Here is a 27,861-nt window from a genome sequence, read left to right as displayed (position 1 = left end):
GTAATATACCACTTTGTTATTGTGCTTTTTTTTTAATTTAACATAAATCTAACAAGCTGATGCTTATCTGGTTAAATGGGTCTGTCTGGTTGGGAAGTGTCTGCAGCTGGTTGCAAAAGAAAAATTGAACCTATTATAATTTTCAACAAGTGTTACCTCTAATAAGAATGAAACTCTCCTATTTTCCACATAATATGGTCTGTGCTTATTGCCAGCAAAATAACTTCCAAATTGATTTGGTTGTTAAAATGTAATCTAGAAAGGAGGGGGGTTGATTGATTGACAGCTGGAAATCCTGTTGTCATATCTCATCTGGAGGTTAGCAACATTAATCTCTGGGTCATTGTCAATGGTTCACAACTTAATTAACTTTGAGAGCTGGTACTTCACTGTTTTTAAACAGTTTCCTCACAAAAACAGATGCTTCCGGGGATAAACCAGCAGAAAGGATGAAGATCGGGGAACCTGACATAAAGTCTAAAGCCAGCGCTAAAATAAAATTTGTACCTAGAAATGTTTTGGTACATCTGATCTCAATTTAATGATACAGTTCCCAAAGCAGTAAAATCCAAACATTAAAATTGTACAGCAGTACAGTGTATCAGATGTGCCCCTGTAATGGCTTGTGGGAGGTTTCTCCACAAAAACCAGGATACCATTTGGAAGAAGAAAAAATTTCCTTTGATTCGTTGCTTTTGTTCATGTTTTTAACTGCGTCTCCTTCTGGCACGATAATGGAATGCTTATGTAGCCACAATGCATGCCCAGTATGTACATTCTACCAGAAAAAATGTACAAAAAATATTTAGAATATCTTTAGTTTGGGGATTAAATCTGTGTTATTCGACCAAAGGCTGACTACATTCTCTTTCAAGCTGCATATAGCCCACTAAGAGGACATGAATGGCAAATAACATTAGATATTTCAGTCTTGGCAGATAGCAGAAAGCTTGTGTCACCTTTTAAGTTCTTTAAAAATAACCCTACTAAAATATAGAATTGGTAGAATAAGAGAGGCAATGCACTTAAAAAGAAACTGGTATAAAAGGCAAGGACTCGATAGAGGCATGGGATTGACAAAAAAGCTTTCAGTCATTTTTTCTATACTATGCCCTGCAGAAACTATTTGAACTCCATTGTAGTAGAGCAGCTCTGTTATACTTAATATTGTGTCACAAAATAATTCAATGCACGAGAAAACCAGGAGAAAAAGTCCTTTGCATAAGTATTGTTGAAAGCATTTGAAGTAAATACATATACAGTATATATATTTAAATACATATATAAAATTCTTATTCCTTGCATAATAATCTTTAACACTTTATTTTATACAGTTCAGACAAGATTTTGTTTAGAGATCACATATAAATAATTTCTACTTATTAAATTCAAGAAAACAAATTTGTTTTTAAGTTTACATATAAAGAATTTATGGTCTCCATCTTGTTTCATAGTCTTATTGAAAGACAGAGATAGAAAGAGCCATTTCCAACAAAACAAAACTCTGCCTCCCAAAGATAGGAACTGTATACATGTTAGGCACTGTGTTGTTGACATCAGCTAACAATGTGTAGAATGTTGCTGTCCAAACAATCTTTTCAGCCATTAAAACCTCTCTGCTGGCCAGAAGCATGACCAAAAAGCTGTCAAAGGACCGCAATGAAGAGACAGTAGATTGGTACAGGGCTGAATTGGTCTAAAGCAATTACCAAGATAACTACAGATGACTAAATTTGTTGTGCAAAGCTGAGTTAATATAAAATAATCATCGTTTGCACTCAGTCTGGATCTTCATATAGTTCTTGCCTCATGGGATGAGGGTAACCATGAGAAAGGTGGGGGTTCAACCCACAACTCGAAGGGAAAAGAAGATGGCTAATGTTGGCTACAGTCACTAAATAGGGATTCTGATTTGACAGACCAACCCCCCTGCACACGTCACTCCCTCTTCATGCAATGTTTTAGAACTGTAAAATACTGATATACTGTATGAATACCCTTGCCATAAATGGTGCAGAGTGAATCTTTAGCAACTTTTAGGTTTCTTGAAAGCTGAGTGGTTTCTAATTTCCTTTAATCTAATGAAGTCCTGGTTTCTTACTTTGTTTGTCACCATAATGGCTTCCGCACTAATTAATAACCAGAGCTTGGAGAAGTAGAGTGTTTACACGTCAAATCAAAGTGGACAAAGAATGGAGCCTTGAGGAACTTAAGATGCCATCTGTTTGCCCAGATTTATAACAGCCAAAAGATCCTAGTTAGTACTAGTATATTAATTAAGGTTCAAATCAATGTAATAGAATACCAGGAAGAGAAATACTGAGGTAAACCCTGGTATGACAGTAATTGAAGATAACCTGCCAAAGTAATAAAGTGCTCCCAAACATAGACTCTTATCAGAGTTGTAGAGTGGGCAATATCAATGTATAGATCTCACCCCTTTAGAGCATTTGTGGAAGAATGATCCTCTTTCTTGATCAAGAGTTAGCAAATAAACTTAAAAGATTAAATGTTTCAGCACAGAGGATGGCCAAAATTGCTCAATGGCATTCAATCCCTCTGAGATTAAGGTCAGTGTTTTCATAAGCCAAGCTTGCGTAAGATATTCTAATAATCTTCAAAATTTGATAATTGATATTCAGAGCACATTTTTTTAGGCACTAATTGTGAAGGTTCGAAGTTGCAGGGGAGCCCTTTTGTCACCTTGTCAGGCAAACATTGTTCCTGCAAGGCATGATTTGATGTGGTCGTCTCAAATGGCGCATCTGTCAGGTCTTCCCTGAGCTGACTGTCAAGAATGTCCCCCACTGCTTCAGCTCATTTGCTTTATTGATCTGGCTAACAAAATGCCAACATGTATGAGACTGTTTCAAGCAATAGTTGTTTGTTTTTTTAAGCATATTTGCTGAATTTTAATCATTGTATTAGTGAGCAATATTACATAACAAACAAATAACATTTTTTCCCCAATGTGAAATGGTTGTTTTGTCCAACATCTGTAAATTTCCTGCTTGATGCATACCAACATCATCAAAATGAAATGCTCAAACATTTCCCAGGGATTTTTGTTATTCAGAGAAAAAAGTTGTCCTGACTGTGATATAAACATTTTTGGAGGGGTTTAGCTTTGTTGATCTCGGAAGTAGAGTACTCTGTCTAGTAATTTACCCCTGTTCAGTTAGCAGCAGGCCCTCAAATATCATGCTGACAGACTCCTGCTGTTCAGTTTTAAAAAGGTTGTTCTGTTAGTTTACTTTTGTTTCAAATTGTCTTTATTTGGGTATTAAATCATATTGCAATATGCTTTATCTACTAAACTTTAAGCAGTGACCATATATCGTCATCAGAACTGCCCAGTGTATTCCTTCCTTCCTTCCTTCCTTCCTTCCTTCCTTCCTTCCTTCCTTCCTTCCTTCCTTCCTTCCTTCCTTCCTTCCTTCCTTCCTTCCTTCCTTCCTTCCTTCCTTCCTTCCTTCCTTCCTTCCTTCCTTCCTTCCTTCCTTCCTTCCTTCCAATTTCCAAGCATCCAGGCATAGATCCATTGTTTCACATATGAAATAAATCACTCGAAAAAGCCATTGTTTCAGGCAATAACATACACTGTGTGGCATTTTCTGAGGCAAGTGTAATTGGTGTGGAAATGACACTTACTCGGAACAAGCTGCACTGTATCAGTAGCGTTCGGGGCCCATTCTGTGCTCCCTGAATGAATCACCTATCAGGAAGTGATGGATTGTTTTTTTCTGTCCAAAATAATATCACTGTAAAAATGCCATACCAGTGTTCAAAAAGAAAACTACATCTAGAAGAAAGAAAAGTATAACTTCACAGTAAGACCACCCATATATGTTGCTCAAAAAAGTTTAATAACCGATAAGTCTAATAACCGATAACCAGTTCAAGAGCCAGTTGAAAAGCACATGCTTGCAGGATGTATAGAACTGCATTTTTGCAGTTAACCTAAAATTACCTGATGTTACCAAAGATTTATTCAAAACACCTCTTTACCAAGCAGATCATATGTCAGCCCATATCAAAGTAAAAGGAGTCTGCAAAATTTCAGCAAAAAGATTGTCAATGTTGATGTTATACAGGAATTGTAAAAGTTTCTCTAATATGTCTAAAGTGGTATGGAAAAGTGGCTTTTGGTAATTATTAAGCTGCTGTTACTTATTTCTTCATTTATGCATGCATTTTGAAAACATGTTACATGGCTCCAAACAGAAAGAAATACATACGTATTTTGTGTAAAATCCTATTCTGCCATGTCCTTAATCACGTGTGGTGCTTTTGATGCAGTTCTGTTTAGAAGAAATGTATGTGTATGATCGATTGTGGTGGTTTGTTCAATTTGTTCTGCTGCCTCATGATGGGGTTTTAGTTTTTTTCTTGATTTATTTAAATTTAGAGTTCTGTGTAGTTAGAAAAAGAATTTTCAATTTATCTAATTGCTTTGTGATTAAGTAACTGTGATTAATTGCATCTTAAAAATGTGTGATACAATTTGCAAAATATTTTTTCATAAGCTGAATGACTAAACGAACATAGATTTGTGTTCTGATAGGGTAGAGAATTATCTGAAGTCTTGTAATTCTTTCATATTGTAGTTCACCTAACAGATACAATCACATATTGTTTTACAATGTGTATACTGGTAGCTTTATAATTTCTATTATTTTTCAGTCATGCATGTATGCAGGGAAAGATTACGTTTAGTGATAACTTGCAGTAAAAGCCATTTAACATAGAAAACTCATTAATGCAGCTGCATTTTTTTCTGTATACTTTAGGTTTACATCCTGGAAACAAAATGTGTTTTCTTTACAGGGCTCTTAACCTCATCTAAATGCAACATAATTACCCAAAGGGCAGAAATAAATTGGAAAAAGAAAATAGAAAATAAAAATAAGCATTCTGAATTGAAAACATGCTGGCATGGTTACATGGCTGGCTGTGATCAGATTTTTAGTTGTTTCCTTGCTCATCTTTTCAGGATACATCATGTCAACACAGGTATTTTCCAGCTTATGTTCCAAAAATACTCCAAAAACATCATGTTCTGTAATGACTTAATCAAACTAGACAGTTTACAGAACCAGGGCTGATTCTTGTATCATAGAAAAGTTCAACTGCTCTTCCAGGAAAAAAAAACTGCATTAGTTGAAATTTGCTGCCAAGTTACTTTTTAATTTTCATATATTTTCAACAAAGACAAAGAATATGTGAAAAGGATCTGGGATGACTATTTTCTTACGACATTATGCCTTCCAAATATTAGTTGGCTGAATGTTAATTATTTCTTTACCCAATTATGTTTTACTTAACGGTTGTTTTATTTCTATCTTTGAAGGATCTCTATGGTCTTTTTGGTTTTACTATTTGTTTTTGGTTGATAAGTATTGAGCAAATATTAGAGTTAAGTTTTTACTCTGATTTTAATGATTGTGAGAGTATTGAAAAATAAATATTAATAAAGTCAAATTTAGTTTTAACTTAAAAAATTGATGTATCGAAATAGAAATGAAAAAGATGCTTATTGCATAATTGCAATTATGGATCAATCTATTAACAAAGACTTAAAGCCAACTTGTAAAGGCTCGGAAAAGCTAGGTTACTTGATAATAGCAGTTTAGACTATAAAAACCGATAACAAGGTAAATTTAGAATATTATTTTAATGCTGCAATTTGTATCTAATAATTATATCATGAATGGTTAAAGAGATTAGTGGTCGTAGAGTGAGATTTTAGAGCATGATCTTATACATCCAGTGATACAATATATTAGATACCTTGTTAAATTTCTTACATATGTTGTTTAATGTTTTCCCCTTAACATTTACATCTTTTCATCCATTTTGAAAAGTCATTTTAAACTTCATTAAACTATCTGTGACCTGAAAATTATTGTTACAAAGCTTAATTCACCATGGAACAGTGTATAGCTCAAACATAAATGTTGCCTTTTCAAACACTGCACCACAACATAGTTTAAGCTCTACTTCCACATCTGTAGGAAATAGTAACAAATCTTTGATGTCCTTATTTTACTGTGATGTTGAAGCTGTTTTTTTTTTAACTCAAAAGATTGACTGCTGGAGACAATTTTGCATGACTTTCTTATGTAAAGATTGTTCAGAAAATCTGGAGCTTTAATTGCTTTTGCTCTCTTTTTCCAAATACGATGATGGTTTCAAGTCTCTGTAAAAACTCAGGCTCACTTCTCTTCCCATGCCTGTATGTATATCAATGCATGGCTGAAGTGAATGCTGTTGTTCTACTTTATCCATTCGAGCATGCCTTAACATTGAAACCCTCTTTTGACAGGGTGGCAGCAGCCAGAAGGATGCAGTATTCATAGCTTCTGTCTCCTGGTGAGCTGATAAGCTCAAGCTAAACTTAGAAGCTCAATTCATGATGCAAAATATGTGATTCCAACAATTTTCTCTTTGCTCAATCCCTGTTGTTATCCTAGAGGGAGGTACACATGTACCAACATTTGCTTTTTGTGACAAAACCATCTCCCCTGTTCACGCTGAAATGTTCTCATCCCTGTTAGTGAGCTATTACTTGACTATTAGGGTGTCAGTCTTGGAGAGTGATTTATGGATTCAGAGAAGAAAACACATGGCAGCTGCCACACAGTCATCCTTTATTCGATCAGTGTCAAGCAGATGCATTTTCAACCATGTGTCATTAGGGTTTAAAAATATATCTTGTTAATTTTGTTGTAAATAATGGGAGTCATACAGTAAAAACAAATGCTTTAATGCTCCCTTTTCAGATCAGCAGGATACTCAAGGACAGGACAGCTGTCACAGCTTTATATAACTATATTCTAACACAGGGTTTGAGACCCAGAGCCATTAAAAGTTAAACAAATCAAGCATACTATGTGCTTTTTCTTTAATTAGTTTATACTTTATATGTGTTCACTTTGTTTAAATTCCTTCACCATAATTGTAATGAGGAAACTGACCACTAAACAATTACAATTAACTATATAAAGCTTGTTGTAATATTGTTTTTCCACTTTATTGCTGTGTTTTATGAATGTCTTTATTTAGTCAGTTTTTTTACTATTCAAAAAGCTCAGAAATTTTGTTGTAGAAATGTGAGAAATTGTGTGCTAGAGCAGCTGTATGGAGCGGGAAAGGTGCAGGAGATCATTTAAAGTATACTGGTGAGAAACTGCAAGGCTTCATTAAAACACACGGTGAGTAATAGAGGAAGCTACAGTCAATACTCAAGTTGAGGGGGGGATGAAGGGAAGTGGCACCCCCCTTCTTAAATGACCACCCCCATACCATGCCTGTTACACTCAATGTGCAAAATTTCTAATATATATTAACAGTAATGGCAATGATATTGCACCAAATGAGCATTCTGCAGCATCTGTGAGTGGCTGTGCTGACGACCTTTATCTTTCCCATCAGCTGAGTAAAGCTAGCTACCATTAGTTTTGTTTTCCTAATGTCTGGGGATCCCCCCCGACCCCATGTGGCTCAACCACAGAGATGGATGTAGATATCCTATGGAACTCTATGCTATTTACTTCATTCATGCTGTTGGTTTAATGGATAATTATTCAATGCTTAATTAGCCAAGGCCTAATTAATTGTTTAAATTACTTACAGACTGCTGCCATCCAGTTTCATTAATTTAACTTTTTTCTCTTTGTGTTATTTTTCTTCTTTTGGTAGTTTCAGTCTATTCTAGTACTATTACAGGACATTTTAGCAGATTTGATTGTGAATATATTAATTTAATAGGTCTAATCAACCTGGTTTTCATTTTCTATAAAAAAATCCTTCTTTTTTTGTTCACATTTCTTCTACTCAACCGAGTCGATTAAATATTTACATCAACACAGTATTGTACACTCACAATAATAAGGAGATTGGTTCTATTTGCAGCCGTCTGCAACCTAGTTTTCAGTACAAAAAAAAAAAGAAAAAAAAAATGCTGCAGCTGAACCTGCATTCAATCCACTTCTTGTGTCTGTCTCATTTGGCACATTTAGGACAGTCTGATTACAGCGTTTGCTGTGCTTGGCTCTCTACCAGAAAGGCTCAAATGGTGCTTTGTGTGTGCTGATGTTGTAAACTGTAGAGCAACATGAAAAATTAGCAGAAGTAAAGTGGGACACACACAAAGGTTCAGCTTGAATCTATTTTTTAATGCCTCACTGCTTCTTGTGCATATGTCTTTTATCTTTTGTATATTTGTAAAAGAGCAAACCAGGCTTGAATCAGAACTAAAGAATACACCCAGGCAATGTCATATCATCCGTCTACTGTTAGAAGCTTTCGACCAAGAATCGTATATATGCTCTGTGAACATTGAAGGCTTTGGCCATAAATAATTCACATTTTTGCATAGATGCATGGAGGAGAGGCTTTCAAAACGACATGCATTTTGCATTTTGTAGCACACAATCTGTATTAAAAGTATTAAAGTCCACATCTCACTAACACTTTAAATGTGGCGTTCTTTTTTTCAAGTTTACTTTGGGAGAATCAAAGTTTCACAATGTACTGTCCTTTTTTAGAGCTTGTATTTATCTGCCTTGATAAATAAAATACAATTGTGTTTTGCCTACTTCTTCATAGCAACCATGAAATTAAAATTGTACAGTCCTCATAACCAATGTATTTTCATCCTTTTTCCAAATTCGAAATTTAAACACTACTGTACTTTGTAGGGAATTCATGTGATTGAGTAAAAAAATTAGCACTTTGCTGTCAAAAATAAGAGATGCTATATGAATGGAGAGAATAATTTGTTTTCATGTCTTTCACCGATTTTCCACAAAATTAAAATCAGAGCATTGATTAAGCAAGTATAACACACAATGTAAACCTTTCTATTGTCGCTCTGGTTGTGTACTCTGGGAGAAAGACTTAAGATTTTGCAGCTTTTAAAAGCTTTGGGATTTGTTGTGATTACAGATTTGCCCCCTAACTTGCCCTCACCATCCTACTATCAAGTCTGACACATATGCACAAACTCATAGACTGTTTTCTCATTATTTAGTTGACTTCTAATAGCAAATGGTTTCCTTGGCTTAACAGATATTTACTCTATAGTGCACTGTAAATAAAGAGACAATGTGCCGGTTTATTTTCTAATAGTGGGAATAAGCAAATAACTGCTTTGTCCAATTTTGCATTTTCAACCTCAGCTCATCTGCATGGAGGGTTACAGTCCTCCTGTACGTTCCATGTCAGAGAGGATCTGTAATACAGACTGTTAATGAAAACTCTCAATTAATTAGTGAACATAAATCTGATCCACTATGCCTAGCTCTGTTGGAGCGAGCTAATAGACAGGGTCCAGGAGAGGCAGTTGAAGCTAATATAGAATAGGGAATTAGTCTAGAGGAGTCTCTGATACAGAGGTTGTATGACTAAAGATAGTTTAGTGATTTGAGCTCCTATACTGTACATGTAATGAAACTTCAAGCACACCCCTTTCTTTAAATAACTCCATTTATTAATTTAAACTGTACCATTTTTGCTTTGTACCTTTAATCTAATTTATAGTTATGTGTAAGATTTCATGCAGAATTAGTAATACAGTAACTCAGATTATGATGCAATGGTTTTGATTTGAACTCCCCTCCATAGTGCACCACATAGGGCAGAGGTGGGTAATTTAGGTTCCTGGGGGCCGGTATCCTGCAACTTTTAGATGTGCCTTTGGTTCAACACACCTGAATCAAGTAATTAGATCATTGGGAGGACTGCAGGAACTGACTGCATACTGAGGAAGTAACTCAGCCATTTGATTCAGGTGTGTTGGACCAAGGATGGATCTAAAAGTTGCAGGATACCGGCCCCCCAGAAATGGAATTGCCCACCCCTGACATAGGGTGTTAAGCTGCACTGCGAGGCAGCAATATAAAAGCAGGGGGTCAAGCACAAATGCTGCAAGATATGAAAGTTCAAGTGATGTCTAAATTTAGTGATTCTAATATGACTAAAACACTTTAAAACATTTGAGGCTTTCTTTTGAGGCTGTTGTCAGTACACCATTGATGTAGTTTTACAGTCTGCTGTCTGACTCCACTGTTTATCTAGAATATAGGGCTCCATTTTTGAGTTCTGCAAATAAACATATTTTAGTGTCACATAGATATTAAGGTGTGTGCGTAAACCATTTTCTTCTGAAGTACATTAAGCGGAGCTTTTCGTGGAACTGTCATTTTTTGACATTGAAGATTTTTCTGTTTTTGACAGGCCTTCACTTTGTAGAAACAATAGCCACACACATCAGTTTGACATCAGTGACAATTAAGCTCCTGCTCTTTTTGTATTTCAGCACAGACTGACATGCAGAATGTGAGTCACATAGGATAATGATACAAAGAAAACTGCATACTAGATTCATCCTCTTGAGTGAAATCCTGGAACCTTTAAAGGGAGGCAGAAAATGGTCTTCAAACATCTGTATATTGTCCCTGATTTCTTTCCCTCTAAGCTTCCTTTCCTCAGAATTGTAGTTTATCTACAGAAGTTAATAGGTTGGGAAAAAATATAGTTACTGAAAACAGGGAGCTGAAAATAATGAAAACATAATAAAAAACTTTGTCAAAATGTCCACATTAAAACAATACACATCATAAAGCTTACATCTTATCACACTGCAAAAAATTTTAATCTTAATAAGTAATTCTTTCTTAAAATAAGTGAATTTTTTCTGGAATTGAGGAGGTAAATGAGACACTTTGCCAATGGAACAAGATAATTTACATTTAAAATAAGAAAAAACAATTGCATTGTCTTTGTTCAAGTGAATTTTATCTCATTGTCTTATTTTAAGAGTAAAAATACTCATTCCATTGGCAAATCCTCTTACTTACCTACTCAAATTAAGGGTAAATACACTTAATTTAAAAAAATATTTACTTATATTTAGATTGTTTTTGCAGTGCACCATTAGGTGTTATTTAATCCAAAAATCAATTAGTCCAAATTGTGCTATAACAGGCTATAGATATATTAGAATTTGGTATGGGTGAGTACTTTGTTCTGATTGGTTCCAGAATGTTGCTTAAAAAAGGATATAAGACAGCTAAAGGAAGTAGGAAGATTTTTATCTTTTTAAATATTTTGCTGACTCCTTCTGAAATGACACTTGGTTAATCAGAGGCTGACCGAGCTGCTCTTTCTGTTGCCAGAGCTGGTTACCTTGGCAACATGTCACAAAAAAAGATATTTAATAGTCCACTCAGCCACTTCTTGTAAATGTTTACGATTTTTAACAGAAACAATAATATATAACATATTGATTTAATATTTCTTTTTTTATAAGTGACCGTGTTATAAGTGTGTCTATTATTAATAGTTCTTTTCATGCCTTATATTTTCTGAATATGTTTATTGTATGTTTTGTTCTTCATTGATCTATCAGATATGACACTATTACCATTAACAGATGCGGAGTCCATGACTTGATGAGTTATAGCTACATTTGTAAAAAAGAAAAAACGAGGGCAATCACATTGAGCGATATATTAGGTACCAGTGAAGTATGTAAGAGGCAAAATATCTTTACACTGAATTTTCACATCACATTTAAAAAAATATCCTCCAAGCAGTCAACAACATACAGAAGAGAATAAACCAATCTAGCAAGAAAAAACCACCTAAGTCTGCTTACAGCCGACCAGAGCACAGACATGTGGGCATTGTAACGCTCCATCAACTGAGGACTTTATCTCATTCTCTGCTGTGATCATATTGGCCTTTAGGGCCTAAGTATCTCTGCTGCTGAAGCATAACGGCCAAAACAGCAGCTCCCTATTGGATTAGGACGTCACTGTCAGACAAAAGCCCCGCTCTGCTCTGATGGACTTATTAGTGGGGTGCATGTCATTGCAGGGCTTTGCAGTGATGGCAGGATCTAAAACTGACTTGTGTGTCTCGCTACATTTCTTTGCAGAGTGAATAATACATGCCATCATCACATAATAAGACTCAAGAGCAGAATCAGCATATTTATGGCAGAGTTATTTATCACACCCTTAGCTCAACTATAAGAGGATTATATAGCAATCATATAAAGACTCTTGTTCAGTTAATAGCATATTTATGGGACCACAAACCAAAAATTTTCGACATTTGCAGTCCTGCATATTTACTTTAAATAAAATCCCTCAAGAAATGTGAGAATATGTTTTTGTGCAAGCTTTATAATCGATATGATGTGTTGTAATTTCACACTGAAGCCTGTCAAACTCATGTAATAATAAAACAGGCCTTAGTTTGAAATTTAAAACAAACAAAAACCTTTTTATAGAAAGGCAGCCACTGATTCTTGGCTGTGTTTTTGCAAAAACAGTCTGGCGTTGTGGGAGTTTCGTTGGCACTTTGGCTCAGTGGTTGTTGGCCGACTTAAAGCTGTCAAGTGATTCAGAATAAACACTTCCTTCTAGATGATCTTTAAACATTGGTGAAACAAAATGTTTTTGTGTGAATTACATCAAATTATTTGTGTTAGATCTCTGTGCAGTCTATACTAATATCAGGCATGAGTGTCCTTAATTCAGCCACCATCTAAGAAAAGAATATTATATGAATAAAAATCAATTGCTTATTCCGCTTAAATTATTTTTTAAAGCAAATCAAAATAAATAAGGAAAACACAAATTTTTCACTCAGGAATTTCCAGAGAGAACTTACCCAAGACTTGAACACAGATTATGTTGCTACAAGGCAACAGAGTGAACAACTGTTACACCTTGCAGCCCCAGGTTGCAAATTAACGTAAAATCATACAGTGAAGGCAAAGAATGTTTTCATTGTAATGGAACAAGTACAGCCCTGTCATCCTTCTGTGGCGTAGAGTTCACAGCAGGAGGGAGCTGCATCAAGAGAAAACTGGAGCACTTCTTCACAGTGAGGGGAGCAAGTACAGTATCTGTGTGCATTCCCCCGTCTCCCCCATCCCTCCGCTCTTTGCAGACAGCTGATGTTTATCTGCTCTGCCCATCTGGACCTTGTGACTGAACATCTGGTAAAGCTGCCACTCTGTATGCAGTGTTCTGCAACTAATGACAGTAAAGGGGCAACACTGTCCACCCCTTCAAAAATAGCCTGAGATGCTGAAATAACTGATCCTAATATGTCAAAACTAATTCTTCGAATCTACTTTCAGACTACTGGCCAACTTAAATAATGTACCCACAAAGTCAATTTATTAGATATCTTTTAAAATACTTTGCATCCCTGTATGCAAAATCCATGTAAATATGGCAAAAGATAAAGATGTGCTCCAGCATTCCCTGGCTACACATCTATAGTGCAGTTGTTTAGGTAATGTGTTCAACTAAACAAGATTACCATTGCTTTGTTTTACATGACAAAATGAATTGCTAAGAGCGTTCCTACATCATATATTGTTGTAAAGATACTGTTGGAAAAGTAAACAAAATGAATTGCAAATGTTACAGGAATTACCTCTAAAATAACAGTGGTTTGTGTTATGCTATATTATGCAACAGCTCTCTCTTCGCTGTAGAACATTTATTGACCTTAGCATTCCAAATATTTGAAGCTGCACCTTGATGGTAGTCCGAACTACTTTAGGATTTAAGCCAGGCATGCATTGTATTATTTTTTGCCCTTTTCGGGCCGATTTTACAGTCGTGCGAGAATTTTTTTGATTGGGCCGAGTTTCAGCCTCATCGTGCGTCCTAAGTCGTGTAGTATGATGCTTTGCACGGAATGCTAGGCTTTCAACCATTATAAATGTTTCATTTTAGGAAGATGATTTTAGCAGGAGTGATATAAATATCCCCTTTTGATGCAAGAGGTAGCTCAGTAAAGGTACCTATTCAAAAAAAAATACAAGTGATAATGAAATAGCAAAGCCCTCTGTTTTATGAGTAGACAGTCTCTTCACAATTAGGTTCCAGAGGTCTGCTTTCACAACTGTCTATATAAGGTTATGGTAAAAAAAGAAAATAGACAAAAAAAAAAACATTTCTGCAATCAGTGAAAGTGATCGGTTTGACAGGGGGTGCAATGTAGTGCAACTTTGCCATCCAGAACGAAATTCTGGCCCTTGTGTCCTCTGTTTCGGGTCACAGCACAGCAGGAGGACTGTACGTTAGCACAAAGAGCCAGCATGAGGTGAAACCTGGCAGATGTTTGTGTGAATGTAATGGTCAATTAGGAAAGAAATGGATAGAGACAAGCTTTTTCTATTATGTCCAGATCCATCACTCCTTTAGTGTAAAACTGTAAAGAAGCCAGGTGTTGAAACAAACATGCACATTTAAGCTACTGTTTGTATGTCTACTGTTTACAGTCCCCTGCTAAAATATCCTTATTAATGGAACCTTTTCACATTTTGTTAGAATATTACCACAAACCTCAAAGTGTGGGGATTTTAATGTTACAGACCATTTGAAGTAGCATGTAATTAAGACAGCTAGTTCTGAGCTTTTAACTGCCAACTGTGAGAGACCTCCATGGGAAAACATGTGGCCACTAAGACTGCTCTAAAAGGTGTAAGGTAATACATGTCTACATTTCCTGACAAACTTTCATACTGCTGAAATTAGATTTTTTTCGCCATAATTAAAAACATCTCTCAAATATCATCAGTGAAAGATGAAAATACATTTACCAGCATTTTCTGTTTTATGTCAAGTCAACTCGAATTTATTTGTACAGCAAATTTCAGTAGCAAGGCAATTTAGAGTTACATAAGGGGAAAAAGTACATAAAGGTGACATAAATATAAACTATAACAATGCATACTTAAAAAGATCATTATATTAAAAAAGTAAAAATGATTAATAAAAAGGAAAGTTGAGCTCAAGATTTAACTAATTATGTTGTGTATGGCAGCACGATTTACGGTCAGTCTAAAGAAGTATGCTTTTTAATTTTAAATTAGGTTGGAGGAGAGTCCCTGCCTCAAGTGGAGGAGTTCAAGTATCTTGGGGTCCTGTTCACGAGTGAGGGAAGAATGGAGCGGGAGATCGATAGACGGATCGGTGCGGCTGCTGCAATAATGCGGACGCTGCACCGGTCTGTCGTGGTGAAGAGAGAGCTGAGCGAAAAGGCAAAGCTCTCAATTTACCGTTCGGTCTACGTTCCTACCCTCACCTATGGTCATGAAATTTGGATCATGACCGAAAGAACGAGATCCCGGATACAAGCGGCTGAAATGAGCTTCCTCCGCAGGGTGGCTGGGCTCTCCCTTAGAGATAGGGTGAGGAGCTCGGTCATTCGGGAGAGGCTCAGTGTAGAGCCGGTTCTCCTCCACATCGAGAGGAGTCAGTTGAGGTGGCTCGGACATCTTCTTCGGATGCCCCTGGACGCCTCCCTCGGGAGGTGTTCCAGGCACGTCCCATTGGGAGGAGGCCCAGGGGACGACCCAGGACACGCTGGAGAGACTACGTCTCTTGGCTGGCCTGGGAGCGCCTAGGGCTTCCCCCAGCAGAGCTGGAGGAGGTGTCTGCGGAGAGGGAAGTCTGGGAGTCTCTGCTTAGTCTGCTGCCCCCGCGACCCGGTTCCAGATAAAGCGGGAGACGACGAGTACGAGAATTTTAAATTAGGGTTTATTCCAGGTTAGTGGAACATAAGAACTAAACAATGCTTTTCCATGTTTTGTTCTTGTTTTGAGTAAACACTCACATCGACTGCAGTCCAGGTGTAGTTACCCAGGTCGTGTGGTTCAATAGAGTCTTTTTGCAAAAAGGAACTTTGTCTGGATGCAGTAGCAGTCTCCTCATCCTGAATTTCACAAGCCAATAGGAAAAAACTGGTCAGCAAACAGAAAAAAGTTCTGGTGAATTTCAGAATGAAATCAACCTAACAACCTACATTAATTTGAACAATGAAAACAAGAGGGCAAAAAAATACAGCTATCAGCTGATGAAAGGGATATCTACAAGCAAACAAGTTTGGCCAACAACTTGTGGAAAGAGCATGAATCCATCAGAACTTTTTTCTTTCGAGCACCGTTCCTGCAGCTGGAGCCATAGCAGGGGCATCCAGGCACAGCCAGGTACAGATTTCAGTGTGAGTCATGACTTTCTGCATTACGCTCACACAGTAGCTGTACCATGTTTAGTGTGAGACTTGCGTGAGAGGTCTGGGCAGTTGATACAATGGCTGCTTTTCCATAACAAATATGTGCAAAACTATGTTAATATCCTGCAAAAGCCCAAAAATGCAAAGTTCCACAATTGCGGTACTTTTCTTTAAATAACCCAAAAAATTTTAATTGCATTTGAATACGTTTGCACATCCAATAACTTGGATCTAAACATATGAGATGTATCAATATTGCAGCCACAGTTCATGTGGCCATCATCATTCTCCAACTATTTCGAGTCTTCTTAATCTTTAAACAAGTCTAGCTGCTGATCATGCGACTGAAAAAAATCACATGACTGAAAAACTACCTCAGGCATTAATACTTATCAGAGTGTCGAAAAAAATCTAATCTCCACATAAAATTTGTGGCCAACTGAGGAACAAACTGGTATTGGGATATTCAATTTTATTTAAAAGAAGAATAAATTCCTCCTTAAAAGCTGCTATGGTTTTTTCTTAGCAATATTATCCTTGGTCCACAATGTATGACAAGATTTTAAAGAGTCGGGCTCTCTTCTGTGATTTCCAGAATATTCTCTGAGATATCGAACAGCATATTACAATTACAAATAATTATTTAGTTTTATTGTTTTCTGTTCCAGAAGTATTTAGCCTCATTCACAGCTGTGTTGCTGTTAAGGTCCTTGGCCCCGTGGGGTTCCTTTTCTCTGGTAGCTTAGGACAAGAACGGTATGTATGAGGCTTGCTCTTATGGCTTTTATTTTTCTCAGAAGATGGATAATTTCCCTGTATTTTATTCAACCAGGGAACATTTTGAGGAACGATTCCATTATTTACAACTGGCTCACTCCTATCAGTTGTTGTGACAACTGATATATTTAATAGCCAAGATCTTCTTATGAGTCTTTTTTTATGTTTATGCCTTGCACCTAAAACATGCAATTTACTCTCAGCATTTTTTCTGCTTGCTGAATTGTTGAACTGGCTGTCACCCTGTTGGATCACAGGCAGAGTTGAGCTGGGCTCCATATTAACCCTCACTTTCACTTGGCTGTGGCTATGTGGGATCACGGGATCAGGGGCAGAGTCGCAGTATAGTTTTCCCCTATATTAACTTCAAAATTCACTTCTAGCTCATGGATTTTCAGCTCCAAATCAGCCATTGTGTGCTGATAAGCTGTCATGGACTTGTCCTTCTTTTGGGTTTCATAAAACAAAAAAAACAAAAAAAAAAAAAACAAAAAGAAAAAACATCCATCCATCCATTTTCTGTCACTCTTATCCCAAGTTGGGTTGCAAGGGGTGCTGGTGCCTATCTCCAGCTGTCTAGCCAGTCTATTACAGGGCGACACAGAGACAAACATGCCCACACCTCAGGAGAATTTAGAGAAGCCAATTAACCTAACAGTCATGATTTTGCACTGTGGGAGGAAGCTGGAGTATCTGGAGAGAATAGAACCAGGTACCTTCTTGTTATAAGGCAGCTGTTGTAAGTCCAACCTTTTTATAACTATGGCTAAAGCCGATTATGCACTATATTATTTTTTTGCCCTTTCAGGTCTATTCTCCTGTCGTACGAGAATTTTTCAATCGGGCCAACTTTCAGTCAGATCAAAAGTCGTGCGTAGCATAGTATACGAAGGGGGGATCAGCTTCTCACAACCAACTCCCGAACAGGAATGGTAAGGTCGGGAGAAAATCTAACATGTTTGAAATTCAGTCGGCCTTCATGGGCAAATCGCTCAGTGGGCATGCGTAAACAAGGATTCTTCTTCTTCTTCCTCTCAGACGAAATCAAAGAAGCATGGCGGGGGTGCAAGTGTATAATTGACAGACTTTAGTTGCCACGGTTGCTCAGCCATGTCTTAGTCCAAATGCTTCGTCGCCTTTTCTTTTTAGGGCTTTCAGCATAAAATTGCACAAATTGCCAAGGCAGCACGTTTCACTCTAGTGAGCTTCATATTCCTCTTGTACTCATTTCGCTTCCGGCTAGACGAGTCCGAGTAGCACCATCTCACTGCGGAGCTGAGTCCTACGTGGTTTTTAGATGTACAGTATGAGCAGGTAGATCGCATTAGACCGTTGGGCCATACAGACACCATGAGCTGTGAGCTGTAGCTGCGTGCAACGAGTGAAAAAATCGTACAGAGTATGCCCAGATTAAGACATAAAAGTATTATAGTGGGGGGTAAGAAATTGTCTCAACAGAAAAAGAGCAGAAGTGGAACTCCTACTTTTCAAAAGTGCTTTTAGAAACCATTAAAAACAATATTAACTGTAAACGCAGCAAATTTGTTTGTTTTTCAAAATACATTTTGGTTGATTTTTAATAGTTTGACATTTACGATCTATATCACAGATAAGGTTAATTTCTGAAGGACACAAAAAACTACCAAAAACAACTACACACTTCTTTATTAATTTAAACTGTTAAACCATACGTTTTCTTCTAATTTTTAAAGACATTACAATCGATTCGTATTCAGAAACCAAACCAGTTTTTGCAAACCCACCTTTGGCTTCTGTAACATTTAAATTTTTTCAGGATAGCCTTTATCAGCTTTCACATCTAAAGACTTATTTTTGTTTCCCCAGTATTCTCTTGCAAAATGATCTAAGCTTTGTCAGATGATAATAACACGATCTGTGTATAATTTTTTAGATCTTAGTACAATTTCACGATTTTGTTCAAGTCTGCAATTTGTAATTTAACCAAATTATTTTTACACAACAACATGCCTCAATCTAAACCATTCCAATATAGCTTTAGCTATATGTTTATGGTTGTCTTCCAACTGGCTGGCCATCCCAATCTCAAGTCTTTCGTAGCCTTCAGCAGGTTTTCCTCTAAGATTAAGCTGTATTTGGTTCCACCATTCCTGCCATTACAGTATCTCTCAAAAACTTATCTATCCTTGGGGAATAGAATTATTTACCCTGTTTGATACTGCTAATAACACATTGTTCCAAAGATTGGAGCAGGGGGTGTTCAGGGTAACTTGTCACAGCCTAGTTTTTCTTTGTTTGTTTTTCCAAACAAGGCACTTTGCATTTCTCCCCACTTAAATGAAGTTATATTTAGAATTGATTTGATTAGACCAAATTTTTTTTTGTTATAAATACTGAGACCCCTACATGTAGTTTAAAATAAATGTAGGGGTTTCTGTCTTTTTTTCTAAAGCCCAACAAACAGTTGGAAGGGATTTTAAAGTTTTGGCTTGGCTTGAGTACCAATTTAAACCTGATATAATATCTATTCAGGAGGTTAAAATTAAGGTAATGCCAAGGATGCCTTAAAATAATTGTGACTGCATAACTTAGGACTCTATACCAAGGATGTTGCAAAGTTTAGTTGTGAACAACAGTATTCTATATGTACACAGAGGAATGTTGCTTCTTTAATTATCAGGAAGCGATTCTATTAATTTATCATAGTACTCCATAACCTTTTGGTAAAAGACTCTAGAGACAGAGCAGTGTGCAGTTATAATGCTTATGGAAGTGTTCCAAGCAACAAATCGTTTATTCTAAAAGAACATAGAAATAATTACTTGCACTGCATTGAAAGAAGTCTAACCATTGGGACATTGAAAAGAAGACTTCCTGCACAGTAGTCTGGGAATCATTTTTCATTGAAGTTAAAGATCCAGAAACAAGACAGATGCTTTAACTGTCTCAAGTAACTGCACTGTGTAGTTCTGAATATAACTGCAATTGAAACAGAGAGCATGGCAGAGTAGCTTTTCTTAAACCCACTTTGTAAGAAAACACATCTTTACTGAAACAATGTGAGTAAGATTCTAGGTTTTTTCTCTCTACTACCTACAATTTACTGTGTCTTCATTTTTCCCCCTTTTCTCTTTGCAGGATCCCAAAGTGGACGCCATTGTGACATTCTATCTGCTTGACACACCAAGAGGAAAGCTGAACATAATTGTGTGCTCCGGGAGAAAACTAGAGAAGAGAAGCAAGCTTCCATTCTTTGTTCTTGCTTTATGAGAGCGGTCTCTGTAGACCCTGCTTCAGCACACTCCGCACTGTTTAGTTGCTGCATGTATCCACAGCTTTCAGGTGCAAGCAAGACCTAAAACACAAAGAGAGGAATAAAGAAAGAAGATAAACAGAGTGGAGCAACATAATTAGTGGTACTGACTTTGTGTCAGAGCAGGAAACCATGGGAAGAGACGTTTGAAGGCAACGGTGCTCTGAGAAGCATTGCAGCTAACCTTTAGCATTTTTATGTTTGTGGGAGTACATGTCTGTACGTCTCTGTCATTTTCAAAGGAACTGAATTTGGATTTGGATGCGGATTTATCCTCTTATTATGTCTCTAGAATTAGGCTTTGAGAGACTGTGGAATGGTTGCCACAGAAAGGTTTTCTGCTTATTTTTGCTTCTTGTTTGTTATTGTTTGATCACCTTGGCAGCTAAACCCAAAATGCCAGGCCACACGCACCTCAACTCAATACGTATTGATGGGGACATATCCCTGGGTGGACTTTTCCCAGTACATGCAAGAGGGAATGATGGCAAAGCTTGTGGAGAGCTAAAAAAGGAGAAAGGGATCCATAGGCTGGAGGCCATGTTGTTTGCCCTGGATCGTATCAATAATGACAATGAGCTGCTGCCTAATATCACTCTGGGGGCCAGAATTCTTGACACATGCTCTCGGGACACCCATGCTCTGGAACAGTCGCTGACATTTGTCCAGGCATTGATTGAGAAAGACTCGACTGATGTGAAGTGTCTCAGCGGAGGTCCACCCATCATCACCAAGCCAGAGAGAGTGGTCGGAGTGATTGGTGCATCGGCCAGCTCTGTGTCAATCATGGTAGCCAACATTTTGCGACTCTTTAAGGTCAGTTTTCTTTTATGTACACCTAATGTTTTCTTGATTTTTTTCAGCACTAAGTTTTCACAATTCAGCATACATTTTTTGCAGAAATATGTTATTAGAACTTAATGAAAAACATGAACTCTACCGAGAAATTGACTGGTCTCTGGTAAGAGCCAATTTTCAGCTTGATTAGTATCTACCCAGTCAGAAACAATAAACAAACCATATCCAAGTTTTTCCATGAAAAACAAATTTAGCTGTTTTCATTATGAGTATTTTTTTATGTAATTAAATCAGAGGTGATGTGGAGTATTTATAATGGATCTGTATTTTCTCTACATACCTGTATTCAGTTTATTCGAACTGCAAGTAAAGCATACCTTTTTATTTTGTTTCTATTTCAAATGGGATCTGTATAGGATGTGCATTTCCACACACTGCTTGTTATTTTGAGTAATGCTAGCAATGCTAACCATGAATATCACTACTATTAGATGCTAAGGATTGTTTAAAATATTAACTCCTTTAGAACTTTTTGATGCCCAGGGGTGTTAAAGCTCTATTATACTGCAACTGCTCTCAAACACATGACATCCACTTCTTTCCAATTTAGAAGGTTTTGCCACAAAAGCTAGAAATTGAAATTTGAATGGTGTTTGCATGTAGTGCTATTTTAATATCTATATTAATTATAACTATAATCATAAAAATGATGATTCGAGAATGCCCTGTTAAAAAATACTACAAAAATTGAACATAATGTAAATAATTTTTTTGAACATCCATAGGAATATAATTTGAAGTGTGGATGTTTTTCAACACTGTCCACAAAAACTGGCCACTAATAATTGGATCACAGTTCCTCACACTAATTAATTAATTAATTTGCCCAACAGTCTCAATCCAAGTCAATCTAGCCTTTAATTTTTTCATGAAAACCATTCATGGATTTAGAGGCTCTTTTGACTTTGTGTTTATAATAGACCAACCATGCTTTCTATTACTTTGTTTCAGTGTGATGCAAATCTAAACAATATTAGGCTTTTCTAACATAACAAATATGGCAAAATGTTGCAAAAGTAAATGCAAAAGCCCAGATTACACAGGCTCAAGGTGTTGATAGATCCAGACAAGTTATTAAAGACAGAAAAGCTTTAAAATACCAATCAATAATAAAGCTGTTTCATCCCTCTTTTGTAAATTAAGTAGTTTTGAAATAGAATAAAAGTTTTGCTCCCAAAGCTTAAAATGCTTGTCCATATATTGATGATAATGTAGTTCATGTTATTGTGGGGATAGTGTATGTTACTTTTTGGGTTCCTGTCTGTGTGGCTGTAAACCAAGTAAATAGTTTTTACAAATAACTATGTTTTTAATAGAAATGGACAAGTTAAATAAATGTTTACTTGCTACAATTAAAAAGAACACAGCAAACACCTTTACCCGAAAGGTTATCTCAGCAGGAAATAGTTGAAAGCTCAAGCAAATATAGGTAACAAAGATTATTTATTCTGACCTAGAATAATAAAGTCCTTATTTTAAACACCTTTTCCCACAGCACTGATTATATAAACAACTCTAATGTGAAGGAAGAAGTTAAAATATGCTTTATGATGCTAAAAAGACAGATAAAGAAGAAGGGTGTTAAAGTTTATCAGGTAGGAGGCATATTTGTTTACAGCAAATATAGATTTTTTTTGTTTCATGTCAGTACAAAATGTCTGCTGATGTGTACAGATTGTGCTACTCAGAAAACTCTGTTCTTACATTCCTCATATATATGTTTTCCATTAATAGTTAGCTGCAAACTGCAATTTATTTTCTGTGCCTGAGAAAAATTTAAAAGAGAGAAGTTGACTGAAACTACTGTTAATTATATTATATTAGGATTTTTTCTCTCACATGTATTGACTTTTTAGGGCCAATCACAAGTAGGAAATCTAAGTGCAGCATAACTTTTAGAGTTCAAATGTTGTGAAAGATGATGTCTTGGATTAGTGTTTTTAAACATTCATAGATGAGGGATGCAAAGTGAATTGAATTGTGCAGATTGGACTCACCTAGTTCATTGGCTGGACTGAACAAATACATGACATGGAGATGATTTGTTGACTCCACATTCCCCTCTCTGACAAAATGCCGAATATATAGAAAAAAAAGCCTGACTTGACCCACATATATAATGTACACTATTCCTATGTTACAGTTGGTGAGCGCCCACACAGATCTGACCAACACTGTTGGCCAGAGTTGAAGAAGAACTCATCGCTTTTTTGAATGCTGTAAGGGTTTTGGGGTTCACAGTTTTTGTTGCTTATAGTCATTCAAAACTGTGCTGAGGTACAGCCAGAAGATGTTTTTACATATCTAGAGTTTGTAGTCATACGAATAAGACTTCAAGGTTAATACATCTCTCCTAGGGCCAACTGAGGTCTGAGTTTGGTATTTTAAATGCAGTGTAGTTATCTTTTGGCATTTTTTGATGAGTTCTCTGCTCCCTTTTTCTTGTTGTTAATCGTTCACTTTTTTTTTTGCATATTTCCCAGTTTTGATCATAGAAATTAATGCATGCAACTATGCATACAAAAACTTGGTTTAACAAAGCAATAAGCTTTGTTGAGTCATACACCTGTCAACATCCAAAAGAAAGTAAAAATCACCCTTTTTTAGCAGCAGTAAAAGTGATCATGTTTTAATTGAGACTTAGCCAAAAGAAGGGAAAATATCAAAGCTCCTACAGGTGAAGAATAAACAAATGACACAATGTATACAGTTTGCTCTATTCATGCAAGCTACTACTTTCCAAAAGGTCCTATAGAGGATAAGACCTGACCCACCTGCTGTGGCATTGATTCAACTCTGTTGCATTTCAAAGAACAACTTACAGCTCGAGAGAGAGCAAGAAGGTTAATGCTATACTGTACGTTTGTTGCCTTCCACTTATATCACAAATAGAATAGAATAAATTCTGCAGTCCTAAATGACAGAATGAATCACATATTCTTTTTCTAGCAGCATGGTCAAAGTGCCATGCTCATACAGCAACTGCCATCATGGGACTACGCTGCATAATAACAAAGACGCAAAATAGTTGGCAATTTATCAAAAATAGGAAATATTGTATATATTGTGGCACTGTGTGAGAAACAAATATGGCTAGAAGCATAAGTTTGATGAGGGAAAATGACCACAAAAAGCCCTTTTCACATATAATTCACCTACTAAACACAAAAGGAAGGAACATTTTGTTATGTGTTATGGTGCAAACCCTTCTGAGGTTCTGTTTTTTTTTTCTGTATTCATATTTCGCTGATATATTAAATTGACTTCTTGGGAGTCTTTAAAACCCTTTAATCAACTTATATTCTATGTTGCATTTAACAGGGGAAAATAATAATCCCTAAATCATACTGGAGGGGAAAAAGAAGATGGAAGGAATAACTTAATATTCTAAATAATCACAACTCCTGAGTTAGCAGCCAAAAGATGGTTGCGGATGCTTCTAAAAGTTACATTGACCACCTATTCCTTATGTGTTGTCTTTTCTTTTTTCCCTTTGGTTAGTGTGGGTTATTCATCATTCGACTGTCTCTGCATTACATTTGCATTTAGCTTACTTCATCTTATTTGGTATAATTATGCTAATATTTTACCAGAGATGGTAAATCCTAATAAAGGTGGGGATCTGAGACGCACATATCTGTAATTTACTTATTTCCTTTCCAGAAACAAAGGATACTACTGTAACTATGACAATGCTTCAAGGCAATACATCTTTTTGCATAACTAAATAAATATAAAATTGGAACCCATAAGGTGTTTTGCTCTTGCTCTATTGTTAAAATGCAAACTAGTCAGAGTGTATCGAGATTTTGTCATTAAGTTATCCAGGTTTTCATTTGCCCTCTGTGCTAGTGGAAGAGGAGAAACTCCAGGGAACAAAACCATTCACACTTAACTGGCTATTTTCTTGAGGCACGCAGTTTTTTATTTTTTACCAAATCTAAATTTGTACAATGTGGAAAGATAATGCTAGGAAGGATAATAAAAACATTCAGGGTTATTTTCTCTGTAAAAGTTCTATTCTTAAATGACCAGGACCCTTAAACAGAGACCTAAAAAAATATTGAATGGTTGATCTCAGATTATAGGCAAAAGTACTATATATTTTTGGTATTATAGAAAGTTGCAATAATGTACATCCCAATTCAGATTTTTAAAAATAGAAAATATTTTTAATACAGAAATTACCACCTTTTCCTGCATTATTGCAGTATGAAATGAAACCAATTAGTCTATGACACACTACAGTATGTGAGTCTAATATTCTTTGTGACAATACTGCATTAATTCTATATTTATTTTGTGTCAGAAGAGTTTGCTTGGAAATTTTACTATTGTAATTTATCCAGATCTAGATTTTCTCTAAATTTTCTCAGTAAAAGTCTGAAGAGTATTAAGGCCAGATAAAACAAAGGGAATCAACACCAACAGATTCCTCAGTCATTTGCAGGCTATGAAAACTTCACACAGGGCAGCAAGCAATTTGGATTTTCACTTTTCCTCCATAATCTGGGAACTTCAAATGCAAGTTTTATTTTGTCTGAAAATAAATCATTATAGCACCAAGCAACAACCCACTACTTTTTTAGATAGAAGAAAGTGGCTTCTGTGTCACATGTGATTTAGAATTAGCTTAACACAATTATTGCAACTGTTTAGATTACTGTAGATTATGTTATTTTACTCTGACTTATCTAAAATTGATTTTGGTACAGCACTTTAAAGACAAACTGGCAGGAGGCTTTAAATGACTCACTTAGACAAATCCAAAGGATTCTGTGACCATTTAGTAGCCATGAAATTTAAATTTTCTATTGAAAATCTTTTTTATTTAGTCTTATGTTCAAAATGAATAGAACTCAGATGCATCAATTATACAGTTTAACTGTGTGCAATTAATTTTTATTATTTATTTTGTGAATTTCATCATACTTTACTGATATTTTAGTCAACTGAAGGGCACCTGCATGAGCTTGTTAGAAACTGCTGTTTTTTTCTATTTATCATCTGTTATTTTTGTTGTATTCGTACCTCAACACTTTTTTCTTCATATTTACTAAAATATTTCAGCTACATCATTTTGCTATCTTAACATCAGAACCAGCTTTTCAGCTCCTTTTAGTTTTACCTTTGAACCACACAGTGTTTGTGTGGTTCAAGGAGAAATGTTTGCTCAGCAGTTCAGAGCAGCCAGGATTCCATCCCCATGGTGCACCATGAATATTTTACTAAACTATTACGTAATATATGCCAAGGGATTTGGGTTGAAAGCTTCTGCTCTGCAATGCCTTGTCACTGGGTCTGGATTATGGTCTTTCTTCATCAGTTGGACACACATTACTTTATAAGCAAAGACAAAGTGCATCAGCACTTTAAGATAATTAGTGCTTGGTTTCTTATGATACTCAAGACAGATAGTGTAATTAAAGTACCAGGCTTTTTGTTGCATCTCTTATCCGTTTATTAAAAAAAAGCCACACATGACTGGTCAGAGATGGGCTATTGCTGCTGCAGGGAGAAATGTGCAGAGGGTGTGCACAATGTTACAGGTATCAACACTGACTTGCTGAGGCAATCACAAGCTTTCAGACAAAGAGAGGGGAAGCTCAGCTAAGTACCACCCAGCAGCTTTCTAAATTAGGTACAAGAAGATCCAGTCAGTTGGCAAGACAGGGAATAGAGATGTTGGAACTGCACAGATAGAAGAAAGATAGCAAGAGTAAAACAGAAAAAATAGTAACTGGTTGTCTGTGGTGCTGTCTGCAAAGCAGATACCTTACAGAGTTAGAACCTCCTTAGCCACAGTGGCTAACTTCCATTTACGTTTCAACATGCCGAGATAGATCCTTTATTGAACTATGGTGACAATTTACAGAGAAGATATGTGAAAAACTTACCTACTTATCTAGCCATAAAGTCAATCCTATGCATTAATCATTTATGTTATTAATAAGATAATCAATAAAATTTTCCTTTTTTCTTGGTTCAGTCTTTATAGTTGACCTGCAATTGCACTTCTTCTGCCTGTTTTTCCCACAACTATTGGGAAAAATAGCTGTTTTACTAGCAAAAAGATATTACTGAACCTACCATTAAGTTAATTAATAGTTTGTTATTTGGGATTTTGGGATAGTTTTTATTTTGAACCAGCAAATGAAATTGCTTCGTTGGATAGGGTGCTGAAGGAAGCCAAACTTTTGAAAGATTTATCAAAATGCATAAATCATCCCTCTCAGTTGGATTAAAATTTCATTCTGAGCATGGTGAAAGCAGTCAGAATATTCTGATTTGCATGCTTACATGACACATTTTTAGTCCAACTGGCTGTTTTTTTCTGATTACTTACGTGTTTCCATGTAAACACAGCCATTGTTAAGATGACAAGACAAAAGACAGAAAAAAACCCAACAGAAAAGAACCGCTTGGCTAACGTCATGTTAGGGAAAATAAAAAAAAAAAGTCCTCTGGTCAGATGTGACAAAAACTTAACATTTAGGCCTTTATGAAAAGCTTTGTGTGGCAGCATATTAAAAGTGCACATCACCCTATACATATCCATTCAATGGCAACGTAAATGTTTGGAGATGCTTATGTCATCAGTGACTGTTATGGTGGTTGAGTTGATGGGAACATAAATAGAGCTAATTAAAGGAAGTCTTAAATGTAAACCTTTTAAGAGAACTGCGAACTGCTTTTCAACCATACAATCCATCCAATCAGATTAAGCTTCAGTTATATTAGAACAAAAAATTGAACAAAAATGATTATTGTCCAGATTTGATATCTGCACCATATATATTATTCACAAGAATGTTTGAGCACCATTTATCTTTTACCTTACATCTACAGTCGACTGTATCTGTTCGTTTGTCACATACAATTTC

At 36.2% G+C, this 27,861-nt stretch overlaps 1 protein-coding gene across 2 annotated transcripts in view; it reads left to right on the top strand.

Moving 5' to 3' along the window:
• Positions 1 to 27,861, top strand: part of LOC119782052 (metabotropic glutamate receptor 4-like) — a 218,321-nt gene that overhangs the window by 49,205 nt on the left and 141,255 nt on the right. For both annotated transcript variants that reach the window (XM_038282805.1, XM_038282806.1), the window contains exon 2: positions 19,945 to 20,935. In XM_038282805.1, the coding sequence (XP_038138733.1) occupies positions 20,381 to 20,935 (555 nt within the window). In that variant the 5' untranslated portion in view covers positions 19,945 to 20,380. The remainder of the gene's footprint in view (positions 1 to 19,944; positions 20,936 to 27,861) is intronic.

Source organism: Cyprinodon tularosa, unplaced genomic scaffold, assembly GCF_016077235.1.
Source record: "Cyprinodon tularosa strain WSP-4 unplaced genomic scaffold, ASM1607723v1 ctg187, whole genome shotgun sequence".
NCBI classification, from domain to species: domain Eukaryota; kingdom Metazoa; phylum Chordata; class Actinopteri; order Cyprinodontiformes; family Cyprinodontidae; genus Cyprinodon; species Cyprinodon tularosa.
The sequence above is the reverse complement of the archived record's forward strand: the minus strand, read 5'-3'. Positions and strand labels throughout refer to the sequence as shown.